Source organism: Sinohyriopsis cumingii, chromosome 13 (assembly GCF_028554795.1).
Source record: "Sinohyriopsis cumingii isolate HCF-2022 chromosome 13, ASM2855479v2, whole genome shotgun sequence".
NCBI classification, from domain to species: domain Eukaryota; kingdom Metazoa; phylum Mollusca; class Bivalvia; order Unionida; family Unionidae; genus Sinohyriopsis; species Sinohyriopsis cumingii.
In genome coordinates, this window is record NC_142973.1 from 43,642,381 (window position 1) to 43,666,092 (window position 23,712).

The window sequence follows — 23,712 nt, forward strand, 5'->3', positions numbered from 1 at the left end:
TGTGTGCCCACAAACGTTGTACCTGCAGGAGCAAAAACCAGTAATTTGTGAGGCAGAATAAATAAGAAGAAACTGCCATATGTTACAGACATGGAAATTAATTTGTTGTCAGATATGGTCAAATAGTTTACAAAATGACATGTAATTTAGTGCGACAGATTCAGTCAACCCAATCCACTGCTGTTTTTGGTTACATATATGATCAGCCTATGAATGTGAGGTGAATTTATGAAAACGGGTAGGGGAGGTATGAGTATAATCTTCTAAACTTCAATTCTGGAGCAAGTTTGGTATATAGTAAAAGAAAATTTTCTTTTCCTTTGTTAATACTGGATATATTTTATCTTGTAGTATAAAATATGATAGGTTTTAACATGTGGCTTTGCCACTCATTAAAATGCCATTTCTAGTACCATACAATGAAATATATCTGATAAAGAAAAGAAGAGAAAAGAAAAAGAAAATATTTTCTATGCATTCTGGCAATATTGCCATTAGCATTTGTTGTCTGTAACATAGTGCAGTTTTCAGGCCAATTGTAGAATTCACAGGAACCATTGCTTTTACTATGAGTGAAACAATACACCTGTTATGTGTATCAATATGATTCATGATACAGAGCCTACAATACGACACATTATTGATAAACATATATTGTGCTGTTTTATGTGTCGACATCTTAGTTATATGTCCAGAATGTACATTACAGACAGACATACATTTCCCATCTGTTTATATGCCATTCTCATTCCTTAACAAGATTAAAACAAAATACGTGTACTTTCAAAGAGATTATCTGTTAGTTGTCAGTGGTTTTAGGTCACCCATTAAGGCCATTTCAGGCTGCTCCATATGATCAGATGTAGTACTCCTCTTGGTCACCCCACCCTTTGTTTTGCATGGCATGAAAGCTTTAAAGCATCTTATTTCGTGTCCCCACTTAAATTAAGAAGGAATTAAGATCTTATCTTCAAAACAGAAGAAATAGTTCAATTAACTTGTGCAAGGAAAATCTTAAATAAAATTAGTCCAGGTATGGTAGCGGGGACAATTTAACAACCAAATCCATTATATTATACTTATTGCATATACAAAATGACTGCCATGGCCACAGGCACTTGTTTCTTTCAGTGAAAAAGAAAATTATTGACAACACCCACTTGGCTTCTAGAAATTAGCAAGGCTACTATGACTCAAGCAGTTTGGAATCTTCTCCCTTGTCAGTACTGTGCTAGTTTGTTTTTATCCCATCTCCATGGTCAGTTGTTGATTTCATATATCAATTTAAAAAGAGATATCCCAAACTTGTTTTCCGATGTACGAATTAAGTACTTTATAGATCATTTAAAAGCCAATTTTGCATGAAGCTTATATGTTGCTTTGTATCTGTTTGGATTGAGTTTTGATGCAATGCTTATGCTGTGCCATGCTGTGAATAAGCTGCAGTTCTGATTGGTGGTTATTATTTGCTCATGTCCAGTGTAAAATTGAATGTAACAGAATTGAATGTAATATTTCACCTTATGGCACACTGGATGTGTAACCTTGAAAATCAATCCAAGTAGACAAGATATAAACCAACAGGGAAGCTTCACATGAAAGTGGTTATTAAATGATCAGTAAAGTATATAAATAATACATGAAGAACAAGTCTGGAATGTCTCCTTTACATTGATCTATGTTACCAGTGGATGAACATGCTGATACGATGAAATAATTAGCAATTAATGATGAAAGGGGTGAGATTTTAAGCCATATGCATTCAAACCACATTTTATTAATTTATTGAAAGGCAAGTAGGTGTTAATAGTTATTTTGTTAATCAGACAGAAATGAGTGCATATGCCTATGACAGCTGTTGTTGATGATTTCTCACTTACGGAATAAAAAGAGAAGCAACTGGTAATTATTCATGACTACAGAAGATTAATGTAACTTGTATATGGTAAGTATTGTTTTGTATCCATTCTTCACCTCTTGTATCATTATGGGTATCAGTATTGAAAAATATCAATGCATCACTATATCGATTAACTGTTTCACCCCTAGTTTTGTTTCATCTCCCTTTTAAAGTAGATAATTAAATACTGTTGCAGTTGACTAATTTACCATATTTACCCTCTTAAAACACTTGACAGATCAAGTGATGACAAATAAGGTCTGTGCAGTCTGATCAGTGTCTTAAGTAGAATAGTGTACAACCAATTCTTTTGGCATGCTTTGAAGAGTTTATTCCAGAAATGAAAAGTCAGGACCATTAACCCCTACAAGGTAAAAAAAGGGTGTAATTTAGAGGGAAAAAAACTGCAAATATCCTTTCCTGTTTCTTGTTTATGCAATAATTCAGTCACATATTATTATCATATTCAGTCATGTCTTGGCTCATTCCTGTGTTAAATATTAATTTTTCCATCGTTAAGTGCTTTTAATAAGTCATTGCAAAGTCAGGGAGACTACAGTATGATTTCTACAAGTTTTTGGTCTGCTAAAATAATATCAGCAATGACTGATTCAAAGTACATATATAATGCTAAAAAAAAATGAATATTTTTCACAGGAGAAAATCATGACCAATTACTTGTACTGCCTATACTCATTATCAGCCTCCTGTTGTGAACCTACAGTGCTGGGATTTGAATTCCTTAAACTTGAGGAACCATTAGAATTCCCCTGTAGAAATTACTTTTGACATTTCAGTTTAGATTTTTTTCTTTGGTTTTGTTACTTGGGAAATAAAATGCAGTAGTATTTTTGATGAAGATTTCATCTTTTCTTTACACTTTATGTCAATGATCATGGACCATGTGCTCTTGATTGGTGCCAAAGCTAATTAGAATCAGTACATCATTTCTGTCAGCTGATGAAATGGGTTGTGTTTTACTTCATTGGAAATGAGTGTACTTGACTAAATAAACTTGGCATGCACTCATTTAAAAAACATATTTGTATTTTTTGGTGTCTTTTTTATGTATCCTATGGGCACCATAGAAGGGACTTTCTTGTGCTAGGTATAAAAAAAAATGACCATTTGCAAGGGCACAGCCAAAAATGAACCCCAGGTATGGGATGGTACATCAGAGCTGATGTTCGTTTAAAGTTTTGGGTCGAATGAGGCTTATTAATCTGATTTGATTGTGCACTATGCATTGGCAGATATAGATATGTGCTGTTTGAAGCTCGGTGCATACACATACACAAATACAATATACCTGCTTTTTACTTTCAGGAATCTACAGGCAGCCATAGGAGCATACTATGATCTGGATCAACCCAATATTCGACCTTTATCAATGACATTTGTGAGAGATATCACAATAGGAGATGGAGAGGCTGTCCCACCGAGCACAAAGTTTACCAAAACTTGGAGAATAAAAAACTCAGGTTGCCCTTTTCTTCCTTTTTTCTAGATTTTGTTAATTCATGCCAGAGCTAGGAAACAACCCTTGTGTGGCAGCTCAGGACAAATTCAAAAATCTTACAAAGTGTTTCTGCTGTAGGACGGCAAATGCACATGTTGCACAAAATGCCTAAATCATAAATCTGTTGGCATAAAATACCTAGAAAATTATTTCTAACTTTGAATATAATTTTTCCATCGTATTTTGTTTCAGTTAGTTTAAAACCTTATCTGAATGAGTGTAGTAACCAACTAGGGTTTTCCTGGGTTCTTCCTACACTTATACTGCTCACCATGTATCATGTGCTGAAAAATGATGTTAAATCCAACACAACAACATGAACATCATGAGTATTTTATCAATCATATGCTCATTCGTAGTGTATTTCTTTAGAACTGCATTTTAATTTAGATTAAATTGTCTTAAATGTGACATGCTGCCATGTTAATTAGCAGACTTTATTTTGTACTAAAATGAGAGAACAATGTATGGAAATTATGTGTTGAGTAGCTGTCTTGTCTTGATTAAAGTAAATAAAAATGCAAATATGTGACCATCTAGCCCAGGCATCAACATCCTATTAGAACTGCTGTGCCAGGTCTGCTTAATTGTAGAGTGATGCATGCCAGTCATATTCATTGCTTTTATTTAATTATCATTTATTGTACGTACAGTACCAAACTAAAACTCATTTTGAGTGCCTTTCAAAAGACTCTGGCCTGCCACTGATGGCACACATGCCATAGGTTGTTGACACCTGATCTAGCCTTTGTGAACTGTGAACAGCTCCTCACTTGAATGGTCAGTTAGGTAAAGTTGATTGCCCTAGAACAGTATAATTGATAGAAGGCATGAATCCACTCATGGAAGATAGGTGGCTTATTTGTATACAAGCATAAAGATTTTAACCCCCAAGCTTGCAATATTTGGTTTCTCTCTTTTATTATTTTATATATGTATTGCATTGATATATTAGAAAAGATCTCTCTTTAACAAGTCATTTCTTTGGTGGGGGGGGATTTTGCTCAATGTAATTAATATAAAATCATGGGGTTATTAATGATTGTTTTATTTTAATTGATCATAGACCAGAAGAGCTTATTGGATGCTCTATTTTCTGCCATTTGATGATATCTTATTAAGATATCTGGTTGGTTCAGAATGAAAATGGTTCTGATATGCCCTCAAATATGACTGCCACAATGAACATATTGAAAATTTAGTTACAAATTCTTCTGAAAGGATGGTCATATCAGCAAGGATTTTTCACCAAAATTGTTCTATGGTGTGTAGTTTCTTTTGTATGAAAATGATAGTAATCATACATGGATAATATGGCAGCTACAGAGGCTAGTTTGAAAATCTTATTACTTAAGGTTCTCAGAGATGATTTCAGCACTCAGATAAAAAGAAGAAATATTTTATCTTGAATGCCTAGAAATTCTTTGGAGACCATAGAGTTTCATTCTCTTCAAAAGACTTCTGTTTTAAAGATGTGGTTATTATATATTAATATCATGACTTCTCAACGATTCCTGGAAGTTGATTGCTAATTTTAAATATTTTAATATACTTTTCATTAGAGATTTTCATCATGTTCTCAAGAAATAAATAAAAAGATTGACATGTTACAATTTTTGGTTTACCCAAAAAGATCTGTACTCTGAAATGTTTTGTTCTTGGATGTTGCTCTCATTTAAGTTCAGTTACCAGCTATTATCTATAAGTACTCGTGTAATCATTCCCTTTTTATATGCCTGCCATTATCTATAAGTACTCATGTAATCATTCCCCTTTTATATGCCTGCCATTATCCATAAGTACTCGTGTAATCATTCCCCTTTTATATGCCTGTCATTATCTATAAGTACTCATGTAATCATTTCCCTTTTATATGCCTGCCATTATCTATAAGTACTGGTGTAATCATTCCCCTTTTATATGCCTGCCATTATCTATAAGTACTCATGTAATCATTCCCCTTTTATATGCCTGCCATTATCTATAAGTACTCATGTAATCATTCCCCTTTTATATGCCTGCCATTATCCATAAGTACTTGTGTAATCATTCCTCTTTTATATGCCTGCCATTATCTATAAGTACTCATGTAATCATTCCCCTTTTATATGCCTGCCATTATCTATAAGTACTCATGTAATCATTCCCCTTTTATATGCCTGCCATTATCCATAAGTACTCGTGTAATCATTCCCCTTTTATATGCCTGTCATTATCTATAAGTACTCATGTAATCATTTCCCTTTTATATGCCTGCCATTATCTATAAGTACTCATGTAATCATTTCCCTTTTATATGCCTGCCATTATCTATAAGTACTCATGTAATCATTCCCCTTTTATATGCCTGCCATTATCTATAAGTACTCATGTAATCATTCCCCTTTTATATGCCTGCCATTATCTATAAGTACTCGTGTAATCATTCCCCTTTTATATGCCTGCCATTATCCATAAGTACTCGTGTAATCATTCCTCTTTTATATGCCTGCCATTATCTATAAGTACTCATGTAATCATTCCCCTTTTATATGCCTGCCATTATCTATAAGTACTCATGTAATCATTCCCCTTTTATATGCCTGCCATTATCTATAAGTACTCATGTAATCATTCCCCTTTTATATGCCTGCCATTATCTATAAGTACTCGTGTAATCATTCTCCTTTTATATGCTTGCCAATATCTATAAGTACTCGTGTAATCATTCCCCTTTTATATGCCTGCCATTATCTATAAGTACTAGTGTAATCATTCCCCTTTTATATGCCTGCCATTATCTATAAGTACTCGTGTAATCATTCCCCTTTTATATGCCTGCCATTATCTATAAGTGCCATATGTTTGAATGTATTGTGTTGTGGATCATCCGTTACCAGTTTTGTTTTCTGCACAATAAGTTGGGGTGTTTTCATTTGCATTTACAGTTGCCAAACGTTGTGAATTACTTGTACTTGGGGTTAGGAAGAATTCTAAACAGTCAGTGGTCAAGGTCAGTGTAGCTAAAATAAGAAAATGGTTTCTGCAAAAAAAACTTGAATTCTCCACACCTACCAAACATTGTAGATCATATGCACCCGGGATAATTAAGAAGCATATGTGTTCAAAAAGTCGAAGGTCAAGGCCACTGACTGAAATAAGACATGGTTTGTGAACAGTAACATTTATTCTACATCATGTATATGGATCATACTTTGTGGAATGATGGCTTTCTGGGTTTTTGAAGAATAATTTTGGAGTAAATTCCTTGACTGGTGGATGACTTGCACTTAGGGTAATAAAGAGAGGATTATCAGACCTGCCAACCCTCACGATTTTGGTGTGACTTTCATGACTTGATAAAGTGATTCACAGATTTACTCCGCATGCAAAAAAAATGTTGAACTCCCGAATCCTCAATCGGTTTAAATCATGAATAAAATAAATTTTATCCCATTAAGTGCCAGTCAGAATAGCAGCAGTGGTCACTCACACCCATAACAGTCCTGTATTGCTAGTCACGATGTTAGTAAAACTATATTCAGTTGTTACAGTTTGCCCTGTAGCAAGCATTATAAAGTATATAATCTATATTTAGAACAAAAGTTTTACAAATATTCAAGAAAAAACCCAGGGTCCAACTAATTTTTTTATATAATGGCACGTGTACATACTTGTAGCAACTGTAATTTTTTTAAAACAAGCACCAAATGAAGATAGCATGTATTGTAATTTGCTTGAGTTTATATTTTTACGCGCACGTGCCGACACCACTGATTGTTAATCGTTTGATGTTTCATTTTATGGATTAATACCATTTCATAATTAAGCAACACAACAGTTAAAATGTTTTCATCTCCATGGAAAAAAAAAATGTTTTCCACAAAAAGTGAAATATTGATTGGAGTACACCAAAAATTGTCCTTGCATTCAGCCATCAAACATCGATGAACATTATGCTTTTCATACACTAGCATGCCACAAATTTTAGAATTGGGAATGTGCACAGAGGCTCATATCGTTGCTTACAATTTATCTGTCATACATAATAATAATATTATATAGTACATGTATGACAGATAAATTGTAATCAATGATATGAGTCCCTGTGGGCTTGTGGCAGAACAATGTGACAAAGCACACAGCTTGCAAGAAACACATAGATATTGGAAAATGAAGAGCACCCAGCAAATTTCAGATTGCAAGCTACCAATGCAGAAGCATTGTTTGTGAGTTTTCTTGTTCTAACCTCATTTGGAGATCAGCAACAGTGAGTATTTTCTATTGTAAGGAAAAATAAGACAAACTTTGGTGCCTCTTTAGGTGCTGAAAATTTGCAACAGTCACCAAGATTAAACAGCAGGCAAGAAGCCTGAACTGTTTTGAAACAAATTTACCATAGCCTAATTGAAGAAGTTCAAGTCTGCCACAGCATCATATCATGAAAAATAACATGAAGTTTGTGTATATCATTAAATTTGGATTCATATAAATCTCTACTTGTAATTAGTGTAAATAATGTTTTATTCTTATTTTGGGATTTTCATATAATACACTACCGACCATCAGTGTGGATGGAGCTAGTGTCATGGCATAATTTTTCAGTAATTGTGTTCAGAATTCACTCATTTTTATCCCTCTTTTCACTAATAGCAATTTTTCTGGTGACCTAGTGGTTAGAGTGTCCACCTTGGAAGCACGAGGTTGTGGGTTCGATCCCCGGCCGATTCATACCAAAGACTTACAAAAATGGTACTAACAGCTGCCTCGCTAGGCGCTCAGCATTAAGAGGTTTGTGTTAGGACTGGTCGGCCTGGTGTCAGATTAATGTGACTGGGTGGGTCATTATGCGACATGACTGCGGCATGATGCCCCAGTGCTAGACATCACTACAAACTGCCACACTGCAGACATCCTAGTGATATGACTGAAAAATTGTTAAAGCTAAGTTAAAAATCCTAATCACATACACACACACACACACACACACACACTCACTAATAGCAAGTCTGGAGGGTTGGCAGATCTGGGTTATTGATTTTAGGGTCAAAGGTCAAGTTGATAATGGCCAGCAAAATAGGTTTTAAAGAATAATTTTTGGGTAAAAATTCCTTGATTGGTGAATGACTTGCATAATAAAGAAAGCTGCAGGTTTTGGGGTCTGGGGTTCATGAACATGACAAGTAGGATAAGAAAATAATGGTTTCTGCACATTAAGTTTTGTTCAAGACCAAATACTTTGATCAAAAGTTGAGATCATTGAGACCCCTTGATCACTGGTATCCAGAGTAGACCATATCCTTTAACATGGGACAAGCATATAATATGCCACTTATGATAGTCTTATTCTCAGAATTTTCCATTTCAGACCAGTTATTAATTGACTATATGCTACTTTATGTACTTTCGCAAGTTTGTTCCTTCAGGAGTTCAGTCCCTTTTGCCATTACTTAAACTGGCATGTACATTGTTAGTACCAGTAACTTTGCATTGAAACTTGACAGACATGTATATTAATTGGCAGATTTGTTGTTTTAATTTAAATTAATTTACATAAATCACCATTTCAGAATTTGTATTGTTAATTTTTATTATCTCTGGCACCAATATGTGGAAAAAATTGCTGTTTTTGGTTACTTATTATCACACACATACATACAAACATGCATGCATACATACACATACATACATACATACATACATACATATCATTTACATATCATTATTTGGAGAACATTGGGTTATTATATTTATGTTACATTAAAGTGTGGTATTAGTATGTATACTTTAAAAATATGGAACTAAGTACCAGTTCTAAGTATTATTGTGTGACAAATTGGCATATATTGCATTGGGTATTATTAATGATGAATTTGGTGATAGGAAAATCAGGAGTACTATTAATATACCCAATTGCATCATTGAAGAATTATTTGTTATGTTTTACTATTTAGGGGATGAAATGTGGCCACCTGGATGTAATCTACGATTTTGTACAGGGGATAACCTCAGTAACACAGATCGTGCCATTGTGGAAATGATACCACCCGGCGAAGAGACAAATGTTAGTGTGGAAATGCAAAGTCCAGCCAGTCCAGGGGTTTATCAAAGCCAGTGGAGAATGAATACACCCACTGGGCTATTCTTTGGTGGTAACATCACTTTAATTTCAGTTAATTTGAGAGCATGTTGTACAAGGTTAGCTGATACTGTCATTACCCATGACAATTTCATTCATATAGTAGTGTTTGAATAATAAATAAGACATGCATCAATCAAATAGGTGACCATTTGCAAAGTAAATTATGTAGATAATAAGATTAGTGCTACTAAAATACAATTTATTAGATTTTATAATGGCAATTGGTTACCATTTTTGTTGTATCATTCTTCTTATGGTGGTCACATATTGTTGGACTGGAACTGAGGTTTGAATTTATTATGAAGTAAATGAGGATTAAAGAACCAAATCAGGACACAGTAAAATATCATGGCAGTTATCAGTCTTTTTGTTGTAGAGATTTTAAGGCTTTGTCATAGATCTCTGAACTTTGCATCTATACATTTTTCCTTTGTGAATAGAAAATGGCAGCCTATTTGATTAATGTATGCCTTGTTTATGTCCATACGAACTAAATTATGGTGTTATTGGCTATTCTTGAGCACACTATAATTACTTGAAACTCAAGAATTTGCATGCTGGGTTGCATGCAAGAGTTGTCTCCCTTGTCAGACACGGCAGTCTTGTTTTCATTTCATATCCCCATATCTATAATAACTTGTAACTATGCTTCATTCTCTTGCAGGAAAAATCTATAATTATAAGGCCACTGTGACTTAATTTGTATGTATTCTGCAGACCATCCTTGTACTATTTTAGCATAATTTGTATGCATTTGGCCTAAAAATATGCCATATGCAACATTTCACACCTTTCCATAAAAAATGTGTCAGAATTCCTGTTTATCCATTCTGATTCCAGATTTGTTCATGAAAATATATTATGCGTCACAAATTTGACTAGAAGTGTGATTCCTGCAGGTGCATGCTCAGTACAAACTGAGTGGGAAGACGCTAGAGTTGAATGAAACAGAAACCACAAAAACAAAAGCTTTTCAGACTTTCAGACTTGGTCTTCTTCCTGGACAGGTATCCTTGTCTCATGCCACTGGATCATCTAAAGATAAAATTAAGGAACAGTTCATAATAGAAATGTCATCAAAAAAGCATAAAGAAGCATAATTTCTATAATGAAAAAAAGACATCTGCCTGGTCCATTCAAATCCAGACATTTAATTTCTTGCTAATACTTTCACACAGACTTATGAATCATTTATTTTTCCTCAACATTTATATTTGCTAGATGTGTCCAAAGGGTCTAATTTCTGAGCGACAATAAAATGCATAATTCAGACATTTGGAGTTTCTTTAAAAGAAACCTGTATTTAGGCTTGAAAAAAAACATGTACTTAGCCGAAAATTCACACACAGTGTCAGGGGTATTGACCTTGTAATGCTCTTTTGATGAGAACTCAATAGGCGTGTGTACATATAAACTGCCTGAACCCTGTTTGGGAGTAAACCATTCAACTGTGTGAGTTCAGAGCAAATTCCTTAAAAATATTTAATCTTTCTCTAAAGGAACAGAGCAAGCAATAAAATAAACCCAGTAATCATTGAAACATTTGTTTTATAACTGACTTTGCTTCACTGCAGAGCAAAAGGCAGGGAATAGAATGTATGATTATAATAGCAAATTTCTCCATCCCATTAACTTAAATGATTTTGTTCCAATCAGTGTTTACACTGGCAGGACAGTTTCCTGCGTATATGTGAATGCAGACCTGCCGACCCTACTGAAAAAAATTGGGAGAATCCAGATTGTTGGACCTATCTCTTGATTCCCTGATTTTTAAGAAAAAAAATCAGATTTGTCATCTCAAGAAAAAAAGATAAATCCGTATTTTTTTTATACATAAACATCATTTTCCATTTCCCTGTTTCTGTATCTGGTTTTACTGTGTCTTGTATGTTTCTTAGTACTTTACCATATCCGGCTTGATTTCCGTTTTTTATCTGCCAATACCGAGATCGTCTCACAGTGTGGTTCTCTTTGTCCAATCCCATCAGGAAATCACAGCAACATAATGGATAAGTTTCTCAGCAAGAAGCAAAAAAAAGAAGAAGAAAAGCAAGTAACTGATGAAATTTTCACCAACCAAGGAAAAGAAATGGGATCAAAAATAGAGGAGTGATTGGGAGAAGCAGTTTGCTTTCATTCATCCATCAACTCGTGGGGCCTATCATGCATTCTGCCAGTGTTGCTCACAGCATCTCTCAATATGATGTGGTGGTCTAGATGACATTAATAAACACAGTGCAAGCATTGCAGATGTATCAAAACAATCTGTATTATTGTTTAGGGACCTGACCTTTTTCTCCAGCCGAATGGAAGGAATTGGCACTGATGACCTGCATAGAGAGTTTCAGCTTTACCAAATCTACAATTTAGATGCAGAATTGAATGTGCAAAGAGCAGATCATCAGTGGATTCCTCTCGGTTAAAAAAGGGATGAATCTGGCCAACTGTTGTTTCTGATCCTTGGGAGAGTAATGCTATCAATACTTTCAATACTGCATAGCAACAGCAATGCTGAGAGAGCATTCTCAATGGTCAGAAAAAATAGAACTAGCTAAAGAGCCAGCCTGTCAGCATCAACCCTGGAAGCTATTCTTGTTAGCAAATTTGGCACCCAAGGACAAATAAATGATAAACTTTTGCAGAAATGCAAATCTGCAACATCCAATGGACTGAAATAACAAAAGTAGACATCTTTATCGTAATATATACACCTTACTCTTGTACCTCCTGATTTTTAATGGTGATTTTCCTGATTTTTATTTTTTCAATGTTGGCAGGTCTGTGAATGATTTCAAGCCAGAAAATAAAAAAGGTTCAGATGATGTGCGTGTGTGTGTGTGTGTGTGTGTTGTACATGTGTGATCCAAACTGCTGAGAATTCTGTTAATAAACTTCAGTGAATATGTATGACACTTTATTCAGCAGACATTGATAACTGGGATAACTGGGTGATGTGTCACATAGTCCGGTTCCGTAGTCATATCTCATCCAGTTGGGAATCAGACTTTCTCACTGTTTTCTGTGTGACTCATTTTATGTGTGTTTGCAAAAATTTATAGACATATAATTTATCTTCAGGGTATATTCAGGTTCTAAGATTGAAGGCCCAAGTCATTACATGGGTGAAGGCAACTTCCTACCTCAAAGGTCAAAGGATGCTGTACAGGAGGGGCATATCATTATATGAATCATTGAATATCCAACCAGTTCTCCTTATCTCTTAATCTGTTATGAACATGGTACAATGATGTACATGTATTTTAGTGAAATCTCCGTGTGACAACACTGAACACATTAATATTTATTTTTTTTGTATAAATATTGTGTACATGAATAGGATATTGCATGCCTTTGAGGGCCTCAGTTTTACCCCCTGAAAATATTATTTATTTGTTTGTTTGTTTGAGCATATGGGATGAACTTTACATAACACATTTATCACATGGTCTGGTTGTTCCTAAATGAAGATGGTGCTGCTCAGATATCCAGTATGGTCACCAAAGTTCCATCTTGAAATCTTGTTTTTGCTTCTCCTGAATGGATGGGCATATCAATATGGGGTTTTCAATAAATGGCTTCTTATGATGTCTGTTTGGTCCTAAATGACAATGGTGCCAATCTGATATCCATTACGGTCACTGTGGCTGTTATCTTGAAACTTTTGTTACTGCTACTTCCCCCCCATGGATGGTCTTGTCGACATGAAGTTTCACTAAAAGACTTCTGATATTTAGTTAATCCTAAAAGAAAATGTTGATCTGATATCCAATAAAAATGTTGTAAGTCATACATCCAATATGACTGTCATGCCTACTGTCTTAAAAATCTTGTTGTCACTACTCCCCCTGAATGAATGATCATTATGACATGGGGTTGTCATTACTCCCCCTGAATGAATGATCATTATGACATGGGGTTGTCACTACTCCCCCTGAATGAATGATCATTATGACATGGGGTTGTCACTACTCCCCCAGAATGAATGATCATTATGACATAGGGTTGTCACTACTTCCCCAGAATGAATGATCATTATGACATGGGGGTTGTCATTACTCCCCCTGAATGAATGATCATTATGACATGGGGTTGTCATTACTCCCCCTGAATGAATGATCATTATGACATGGGTTTGTCACTACTCCCCCTGAATGAATGATCATTATGACATGGGGTTGTCACTACTCCCCCAGAATGAATGATCATTATGACATGGGGGTTGTCATTACTCCCCCTGAATGAATGATCATTATGACATGGGGTTGTCACTACTCCCCCTGAATGAATGATCATTATGACATGGGGTTGTCACTACTCCCCCTGAATGAATGATCATTATGACATGGGGTTGTCACTACTCCCCCTGAATGAATGATCATTATGACATGAGGCTTTCAACAAAAGACTTCTGATGATGTCTACTTTGTCCTAAATAAAAATGGTGCCAAGCTGATGTCCAGTATGTTTACCACAGCAGATTTGAAATTTTTGTTGTTGCTGAAGAACATCAGAATGATTCCAACATTAGCCAGGTCAAAGGAAGAAATGGTCTCAACTTGTCTTTTGGAAATTGCTTTTTCCCAGTGGAGTATCAGTCCCTTTGAGGGACCCTGTTTTTATGATAGTTTTGTTGATATCTTTATATGTAGATGAATTTTGCAGAATGATTTCTGTATTACATTTATTTACATTGACAAGGAAAAAATAATAAGATTGTAAAACAGTTTGATGACACAGATTACCCATTAGTTGTTTGTGTAGAAATAAGCAGTAGGTATTGTCATACTCCCATTGTTTTAGTTAGAGATTATGCCCTCCATCTGTCCTTTGCCACGTCTACTCCTAAAGTGCTTGGTGTAAATTTGCAAAACTTTGTAGTCATCTTTACTTTGGGTAACCATCTATAAGAAGGATGTCATTCTTGACTTTTGCTTTTGGGGTCATGGAGAGGGGATAAAACATCAGATGTACAGTAACTTAAATTACATTTTAAAATATTTTTCTGATGAAGCTTTGCATCAGCAGTCGTAGCAGGAAGACAAATCATATATTTGACAGAGTTTAACTGCTCCATTGGCCTAAGTGGCTAGAGCTTCTGTCTCAGATGTGGGAGCTTGCAGGTTCAAACCCCAGCCAAGTCATACCAAAGACTTATAAAAACGGTACTTGCAGCTGCCTTGTTTGGTGCTCAGCATTAAGAGGTTAGTGTTAGGACTGGTGGGCCTGGTGTCAGGATAATCTGTCTGGGTGGAACATGATGTTACATGTTTGCAGCATGATGCCCAAGTGCTAGACATAACTTGAAAGTGCCACATTGCAGTCATCGTAATGGTATGACTGGAAAATTGTTAAAGCTATATTAAAAATCCAAATCACAAAAACACACACATTTGACAGAGTTTGCATTGTGACCCAAGGGATTCAAGGTGGTTTGTGATATACAATGTAATGAAGAGATTTGTGATAGTGAACCATTGCTGTTCCTCTAATTATAGGTATTGTATTGGAATCTCCATATCCTGATATATATTACACTGCTGTATTTTTCAGCTGGTGTAAGGTTATATTGTTCATGTGTAAATACCATACAGCCTGTCCTGTGAGACCACCTGTCAGGAGAATGTAGTCTTTTAAGGCAGGTGATCTTTCACTACAGGTCAGAATACTATAATTGATTTCTCAGTCTATTATGATTGTAGATGCTTAAAATGGGTGGACTTTCATGATAGTGTAATTGACTGGTTTTAGTGCAGTGTAATATTTTTACATATCCTGAATAGTATAGATAAATCCTGTAATATTTGAAGCTCAGTAACATGTTCTTGTTTAATATAGAATTTTTTCTATTTGCAGATCCTATATGGGTGATAATAACTGTAGAGGAAAATGGTTTGTTAGGAGTGACACAACAATTATCAAAAATAGGAAATGACTTTGTGAGACATTCGGCACCTGAATATGTTCCAAATCCTTTTGCCTCCCCTGGTAAACACAGGGAGGAGGATAACAGTTCAACATCCCCAAATGCATCTATGGTCATGTCTCATGGAAATCCATACAATACAGAACAAAGTCCTAGTCCAAACAGGAGTTTAGCTCTTTCAGTGCCATATCACACAGCAGCAGGGTCATTGTTTCAGGTAATATTCTGTTTTCATGTTGACTTGGATTTGTCATTACAAAGCATAATCTTGTCCACCAGTGCGCATTTCTGAGCGTATAAATAATATTGTGCAACTCTACCTTTAAAAAGATGGAGACTTAAAACCTGAGGATATTATTGAGATAGTTGAACAGAACTCTTAGTAGCAAGTTGCGGTTTCGATAGGTACTTGTGAATGGAGTTGTGAATGCAGAGTTGCATCCCCTTGATGTGTATAGTAGTCCTGCATTATAAAGCTGTCCATGGGAGCCATAAAGCGTACTGCCTTACAGTGATTTTTAATGCAGTATTTAATACACATAATTCTATTACTGAATAATGAAATGGAATTTATGATCATACTTGCTTTATAGTGCTTTATAGTGGGAACTGTGTTATAATAAAGGGCCTTATAGTGAGGGAGTGCTGTAATATATATATATATATTATCTCACAACCTTCATTTTCAAACATTGTAGACAAAATATTAAATGAAAGTCATATACTGGTTGTAATAAAAATACAAAAACAAAAGGAGCTCACAATTCTCTACATTTATTCCGAGTCCAACTTCCTGAGTTTTCTTGTATCACGTGACTACCATGTTGATATGTGCTCACTCACGCAGGAGGCATATGAAGCAGAGAACCAGACTACTCTGCTTGATTAATCAGACTGGCCAAGTTTCTTGTAGTTGTCCTCGAAATAAATATGTTGAGAATTGTATGTTCTTTCTGGTTTTTACAAAAGGTACCAGACTTTCATTTAATATAATTGAAATTTTGTACGACAACATTGAAAAGGAGTTTAATGTTGATATCACGTGACTATTGGACTTCCAGTATCGTTGTTTGAGATTTATGAAGTCATGTGACTATTAACACAATTACCAGGTCAGGTTTCATCTGTGCTGAGTTTCATCTAGACTATCAGCGGATTAAAGACAACAATTATAACACTTGCCATTTTTGAGAAAACAAATAATTTTCCTATCAATTTCATGCAGGTATAAGTCGATTTAACATAGTTTAAATTTGCTAGGCCCACTGGTAAGCTATCTTATGGTGGTGGCAGATTCCAAATTTTTTATATGTAATTGCTCTGAACCCATACTCCATCTTAAATGTCCAAATGTGAAAATGGGGTTGGAGTATTCAGACGAAACCCAGATTAGAAAAATTTCAAATCTCTGAGCTGAACTTTGGTGCGAAACTATTACACAGTGACGTGTAGCTTGAAGCATTGGTTTCCGATCTTAAATGGAACGCTGGAGAAAAGGGAAATTGTCGTCCCTTTTATTATATATTAAGAAACGATAAGAGCCCATGTATCAATATGGGTTTGGGGACTGGTTTATTGAAATACAAGAAGACAAATTGATTTGACAGAAAAGTCAGGCCTTGTTTATTCAACAATAAATAATTTTGAAGGTCTTCTGTCAAAATTTAAATCAGCCCTTTTGTAAATGTCTTTAAATGATGGAATATTTAACAAAATCATCTTAAGGAGTTTAGGTTGGTTGAAAAATCTTGTTTGAGATTTTATTGACACGCATAAATTCTGGGTTAAACTTTTTTCGTTACAAAATAAGATTTTAATACTTTGCATTTATTGGGTTTTTCTCTTACTGTGGTAGGAAATGTTTACTTTGTATAACATACACATACACACAGTATATTGCTCTAGAATTCTTTGAATTAAAGGATTGAAAGGAAACAAAACAAAATAACTTATGCTCATTATATTTTTTCCACGTAGCAACATAATGTAGGTCAGCAAAGTAAAGTTAGAATTTGTAATCTGTACATTGAAATGGCTTTAAATGCCAGTTTATAGGAATATAGTCAGATTGTTTTGTGTGACTCATTTTGTGGTTTTGTACATGGTGTTCTTTTCCAACATCTGTTTTTGAGTCTTGAAAGAGAAACATCTTCAGATTTGGAAAATGCATGTTTTATAATCCAAAATGTTCTTTAATTTCATTCAGTAATGGTCATATGTTAACCTTGAAAAAATTAATTTCATCCTGGAAAAGACCTGGAAATTTATATTTAGAAAAGCGAGGGAACCATGTGTTTTGGATGCTGTCTTGTGCCACTCTCATTGTCGTATCTGCAGTTCATCCCAGGCTTATTTACTTGTTTTAGCTCTAACTGTAAAGCCATTAGAAGTGGTATGATCAACATCTGGATTTTGTTGTAATTTTCAAAATCTAAATCATAGGTTATGGTCACATGCAAATGTGCATATTTTTATTCCTAAGTCTTGAATTACCCTTCCCCCATATTTAGAGCAAAGAAATTGAATATGCTGAGGTCGATGAAGACTGACTCTTTCACAGACATCTAACATTGGCTTGTCCAGCCATATCTTTGTAATAGCTGGAGAGATTTTAATGAAGTTCTGGGCATATACATATCATGATTAGACAGTGCGACACATACCATATGAAAACTAGGCCCCCATGCCGCAAGGTTTAAGTTCACAGCAAGGCAAGGGGAAAATGAAACTATGTGACTTGTAAATTGTGTAGAGTATAACTTCAGAAAAACTGAAGATATTTTAATGAAACTACTACCATAGCATGTGTTACATGCTATAGACTTAACCTCATTGTCTGGGTTAAAGTCGTTTGAAGGAATTATAAATCAGTAACCTCTATTCATGTATAGGTGTAACATTTTGAACCAATGAAGATATTTTTATGAAACTTTAGCCTGTTATATATTTGGACTGAGAAGTGTATTGAGTATTCAATCTTGCCCCCTTTCCTCAAGATTAGGTCAAAAAGCATGGGGTAATGTAAGTCATTGTTTGGATTCCTTATCTAGGCTGTCACTTTTAATCCCCTTCAGATATTTTGATGAAATTTTATCAGCTCCACACCCTATAATACAGCTGGCAGGTTTTGAGCATGAAGGTCATTGGTGGGGAAAAGGTTAATGAGATGGACAGGTGTGGTACTATTGTGCTGTGTGGTACTATTGTTGCTTAAAACCTTAAGGTTGCATCACATATCACTGTTTTGATTCCAACTTCAAAATCGATGTTGTTGACTTTGAGTGCATTTCTGCAGGTCTTTACTTAATGAAACACATATGGAGGACTTCAGCCGATGTGATACTGATGTGACATTTCTGGTGTTTTGACTATGTGTGCCTTAGCCACCTTTGTCATAGAATTATCACCAACTGTTGTGCACAAGGCTATAGCAATAAGGGGTTAAAAATGTTTAAAAGAGAAGGGCATGTATTCAAATTGCTCATTTGAAGATTTATGTTATAAAATAATCTTCAGTATATCACTATATCACAGACTTTGATCCCAAAGAACTCTTCATGTGAAAATCTGTGTGAAATAGGCTAAGAATGTGAAGAGTATTCCAGCTGCTAGAACTTTATAGAAAGTGGGAACTTCATAGAAAGTGAGACATGACGTATACAGTATCATACTTTATTTGTTTATCATATGTCCTGCAGTGAACTTAAGGAGTGACAGAATTGTTTTTAAAAAATCCAGCCTTATCTGGTCAAACATTTGAGACAGTTTGGGCAAGTTTTGTTTTTGATGACTTTTATTGCAACCATTCAGCCTTCATAGCAACCAGATAGAAAATATATATATGATGACCTGAGCTACAAAAAGGTTTGTCTCAGTAGCAGCCAGGAGATAAACCTAATTTTGACAATTCCAAAACCACTTCTTTTAATGTTATCAGATTTTCAGGAAATGTTCTGTTTAGCCTTTTTTAGTAGTGTGTTTTTTTTTTCATAGCCTCCATAACAATCATTTCCTTTTTAATACACCAGTTGGATGAAAAACATTTTGAATTTTAAAACTACTGTGGCAATTAAATCAAACTTTATGTCTTAAATAAAATTCTTTTCTAACATTTTCTACAATAGTTGTATATTTGGAGACCTAGAAACTATTTGCCTAGTTTAATGCAGCCTGTTCAATTTGTCTTTGAACCTAATTAAACCTGTTGTCATGTGAGCCTATTGTGCCATGTCATGCTGACTTGGAACTCACTTTTTTTGTTTTGTTGTAGAAGTATGTTTCTAAACTCTTTTTGATACAATTCACATTGTTTGTTTAAAGAAGGCAACCCTTGAATAATGGCCAATAGTCAAGAGTTGCATTGTTTTAAGAATATTTCATTTATACTGTCATGTCAGTAATAGGGCGATATATGGTATTTACTTTCTTCATCTTTGTGTGTGTCCCTCCATTTGTCTTGTTCATACTGTAACTCCTATACTATATCACTTATTAACAACTAATCTGCACTATTGGTTAGCTTGTAATGAGCATATGGTAAAACCAAAGCTGGGTCACATAGACCTATTTTAGGATTTATGAAGAAAAAAGGATAAAAGTTGAGTTATGGCTCTCATTCCACTGCATTTTTCAAAATACCAAACTTAGATTAAAGATGCATCCTATAATAGATGTAATTTTGCTTACCAGAGATGTGACCTAATTTCCAGGATATATTAAAATTGCTATATAAAAAGATTGTCATCGTTTTTCCTGTCTGGGTTATAACTTCCTTGTATTAAACCAGAATTATTTAAAACTTGCATACTTTGTGCATAATGGGATGTACATATGCTACAATGAAAAACTAAGTCACTGTGTTCTACTTACCAAACTTTACTAACAATTGCTTATTTGTATCTATGCTATAATGCTAACACCAAATCAATTGTAACCAAACTTCTACTGAGAGTTCAACTTGGGATATTTAAAACCAAAATGGGTCACTATTATGCTCTTTTAAAGATATATTTCCTAAATACTATGAAAAAAATGTGTCCATCCTCCATGTCAGAGGTACATTTATGTCACTACTGTATCTGTTGTCAATAAACTTACCCTTTTTATGTCTCTTGGTGGCACACACCAATACTGGGTCACCATGACCACTATTTTGTAAAAATAATTGTGACAGTTATTTCTTGGTTCAGACTGCTTCACCTATTGATATAAAAATTACTCTAAGGATGCATCTTAGAGCTAAGACATTTCACACAGATTCCAGGATTTTGAAAACTACTTAAAAATAGAGTATATTTTCAAATTATAACACCTTTTAGCCTTGGAATTAAACTAAGAATGCATCATATAATGAAAACATTTTATATTAAAATTAGGTCACTATGACCTCTTCTTCGGGATTTTGAACATTACATACAAATGGAGTCATAAAAATGGCATCTGTGTTCAAATAACAACACTGTTTAACCTGTTACCACCAAATGCACATATCAAATGCACATGAGAAGTCAGTCACAAACTAAATTTGGGTTGTTGAGATTACAATCTTTGGTTAGTTAGGTACTCTCAAACATATTGCATGTGGTCTCAGAGAAATGGAAGTATTCTTGTAAGCACCTGCTGCCTAATAGCTCAAGCTTTCCTGAGTAAGACATGAAAATAGCCAGGTAGGTAATAGCAGGTGCAATGGCCACCCATGCAGTTTCTTCAGATTCAATTTCTAACAGCTGAACAACACAACCTACCAGCACTAGTGAGTATAGGCAGTCAAGGATCATTTGCTTATACAACTTTTATTAGATTTCACAAGTTATGAGTCTAAACAGTCTTGTGAATGCAGTTCCCTTTATATTTTAACGAAGACAACTTAATTGTTACATCAATGCACCAAAATCTTGTTTCAAACCTAATCTAAATAGGATTATAATTAATGAGCTAGAGTATTTGCAGATCTTAATGTTAGGCTTCATGCTGGCTGTAAAGTTTTCAATTTCTATTAAGAGTTTCTTCTAGTTATCTCAGAAACATATAGAAAAGTGGTTGAGAGGCTAAGGGCAGAGGTGAGATGGCAGTGATCTGTAACGTAGAGTGCTTTAGACCACTGGCCACTCAGGGCCCCTCAGAAACATGTAGAAAAGTGGTTGAGAGGCAAAGGGCTTATTGTTTGAAAGAAACTGATTGCAAATCATGAACAATTCAAATGGATCAACATCTGTTTATCTTATTTAACATAAACTGATACACCTAAGAAATTTTATAATGGAGAGTCTTGTCTTAGTGATGATGAAAATGAGAATTTTTTTTCCTACTGTATATTCCTCATAAGTAATCTTTTTCTTAGATCTTTTGCACCATTGTTGATAATATTATCAAAATATGTTGAATGTGTATCGATGCCAACCCATCTTTATGTTAAAATAAACAGAAAGCTCATACATTAATATTTTTTTATGAATGTGAGGTTGAGAGAATGTTGTTATGTAAACTTTCACTTGGCAGTACTTGAGATAACATATGATTCCATGACACGACAAATGGCTTGCTTTATTTATTGCATTACAGTGTGTATCAAATGCACTTTACTAATAGGAAAATACATTACTTTGTATTAAAACTATCTTATCCTATCAGCAACAACAGAAGATAGTCCTTTATTAACACAGAAATTGTGTCAAGATTCAGAATACATGCTTACATGGCTACCTATCATTTATGCCCTAGATAATGATTTGAGTGCATCACATGACCATGTTACGCATAGCCATGTTCTGTTTTCAGACAAGGAAATCCTTGTGAATGTTGAAGATTGACCTTCTTTAAATGTTCATTTTTTTGCAAAGAACCTGAGCTTAATTTAAAACTTTTTGGGACATTTTAAATGAAACTGAAAAACAAATGCAAATTGTCTGTCTGGTTGGATGCTTTATCTTCCCTTTATCAAGCATGCTGCTACTTATGTACTTTACCCACTCTTTCTCACCAATGTCTTGATAGGCTTATTTCTACAAACACCAAGAGGTTGCGGTTGAGATGTGCAGCCCTCCATGGATCACTGCTGGCATCGTCTTGCCCCTTTTGAAGTTATGCATTGTATCATTGTGATATTGCCTCATAAGCTGTCTGAAACTAGCATATTGACCAGACACTTGGTATACTTTTTCTCATTTTTTTTCCTTATCCAGAATTTCTTACGGGTTGTGTCCATCCACCTTTTTTTCTTGGAATATGATTACCACATTTGAAGGTAGTTTCACTCTCTTTCCCTTACATGCAACATACAGTGGTAAGCAGGTACTAGCAGCTGTGATGTGACTTCTCTCTGATCCTGTGCTGCGTATGAAAATGGGGTTTGCTTCTTTCAAGACTTTGTTTCTTTATGTCAGGAATCATATAAAAAATGACAACTTTTGTTTATATTGCCGTGAAATGTGGGAGATTTCTTGTGGAGATGTATTGGAGAAAATCACTAAACAACAATTAAAGGTCACTGGGTAACTTCTTGGATCCAGAAGTACACATCCAGAATACCAAATTATTATGCAAAATAAACATGCACAGTCAGAAATGCAGAAATCATTGTTTTATGAGAGTGACAGCCATCTTGATGAGAATTCTGGAAAAAAGTGGTAACTACATGCCTCTGCTGCATTACCCATACTTCTATGCAGTAATCGACCTGCAGAGGATAGCTCAGTTTGTGCCCACCTTTTCTGTCATTTCCATACTATATTGTTATGGGTGGTGAATAACCTGTTCTTATCCATCTGGATGTTCTTTTGTTGCCATTTCAAAATTTTGGGCCACTGTATTCATGCCAGGGAGCTTTGTATTGTCAGCTATCTGCGACTTTGTTTCTTTTTCTGGTATGGGACTCGGTATACGTGTTTTAAGCAATTAAAATAAGAATTGTGATATTACCTTCAATTTGGTTTTTTGCTCTATGGGTCATAGACTAGAAGAATTTATGTCCTTTTTGTATGTTATCTATCATAATCACAACAACTAAACTATTTGGAAGTTTGCCATGAAAATGTATACTCACATTCATCCCCTTATCCTAAATGAAGATAATGATGCTGAGTCATTCAGTATGGGCATTGTAAAAAATCTTAATTGCTGGTCCTCCTGTCATCATAGGTAGCCATTTTGAAAATCACTTTTTCATGATTTCTCCTGGATGAATTGTCATCTACATGTAGGGTTTTCACCAAATGACTTGTCATGTCTGGTTGGTAGTAAATGAAAAGTGT

At 34.8% G+C, this 23,712-nt stretch overlaps 1 protein-coding gene across 1 annotated transcript in view; it reads left to right on the plus strand.

The window, feature by feature from the left end:
- Nucleotides 1-23,712, plus strand: part of LOC149785314 (protein ILRUN-like) — a 41,477-nt gene that overhangs the window by 3,793 nt on the left and 13,972 nt on the right. Inside the window, exons 2-4 of the mRNA XM_089979211.1 lie at nucleotides 3,227-3,381; nucleotides 9,353-9,550; nucleotides 15,394-15,680. Of these exons, the coding sequence (XP_089835337.1) occupies nucleotides 3,227-3,381; nucleotides 9,353-9,550; nucleotides 15,394-15,680 (640 nt within the window). The remainder of the gene's footprint in view (nucleotides 1-3,226; nucleotides 3,382-9,352; nucleotides 9,551-15,393; nucleotides 15,681-23,712) is intronic.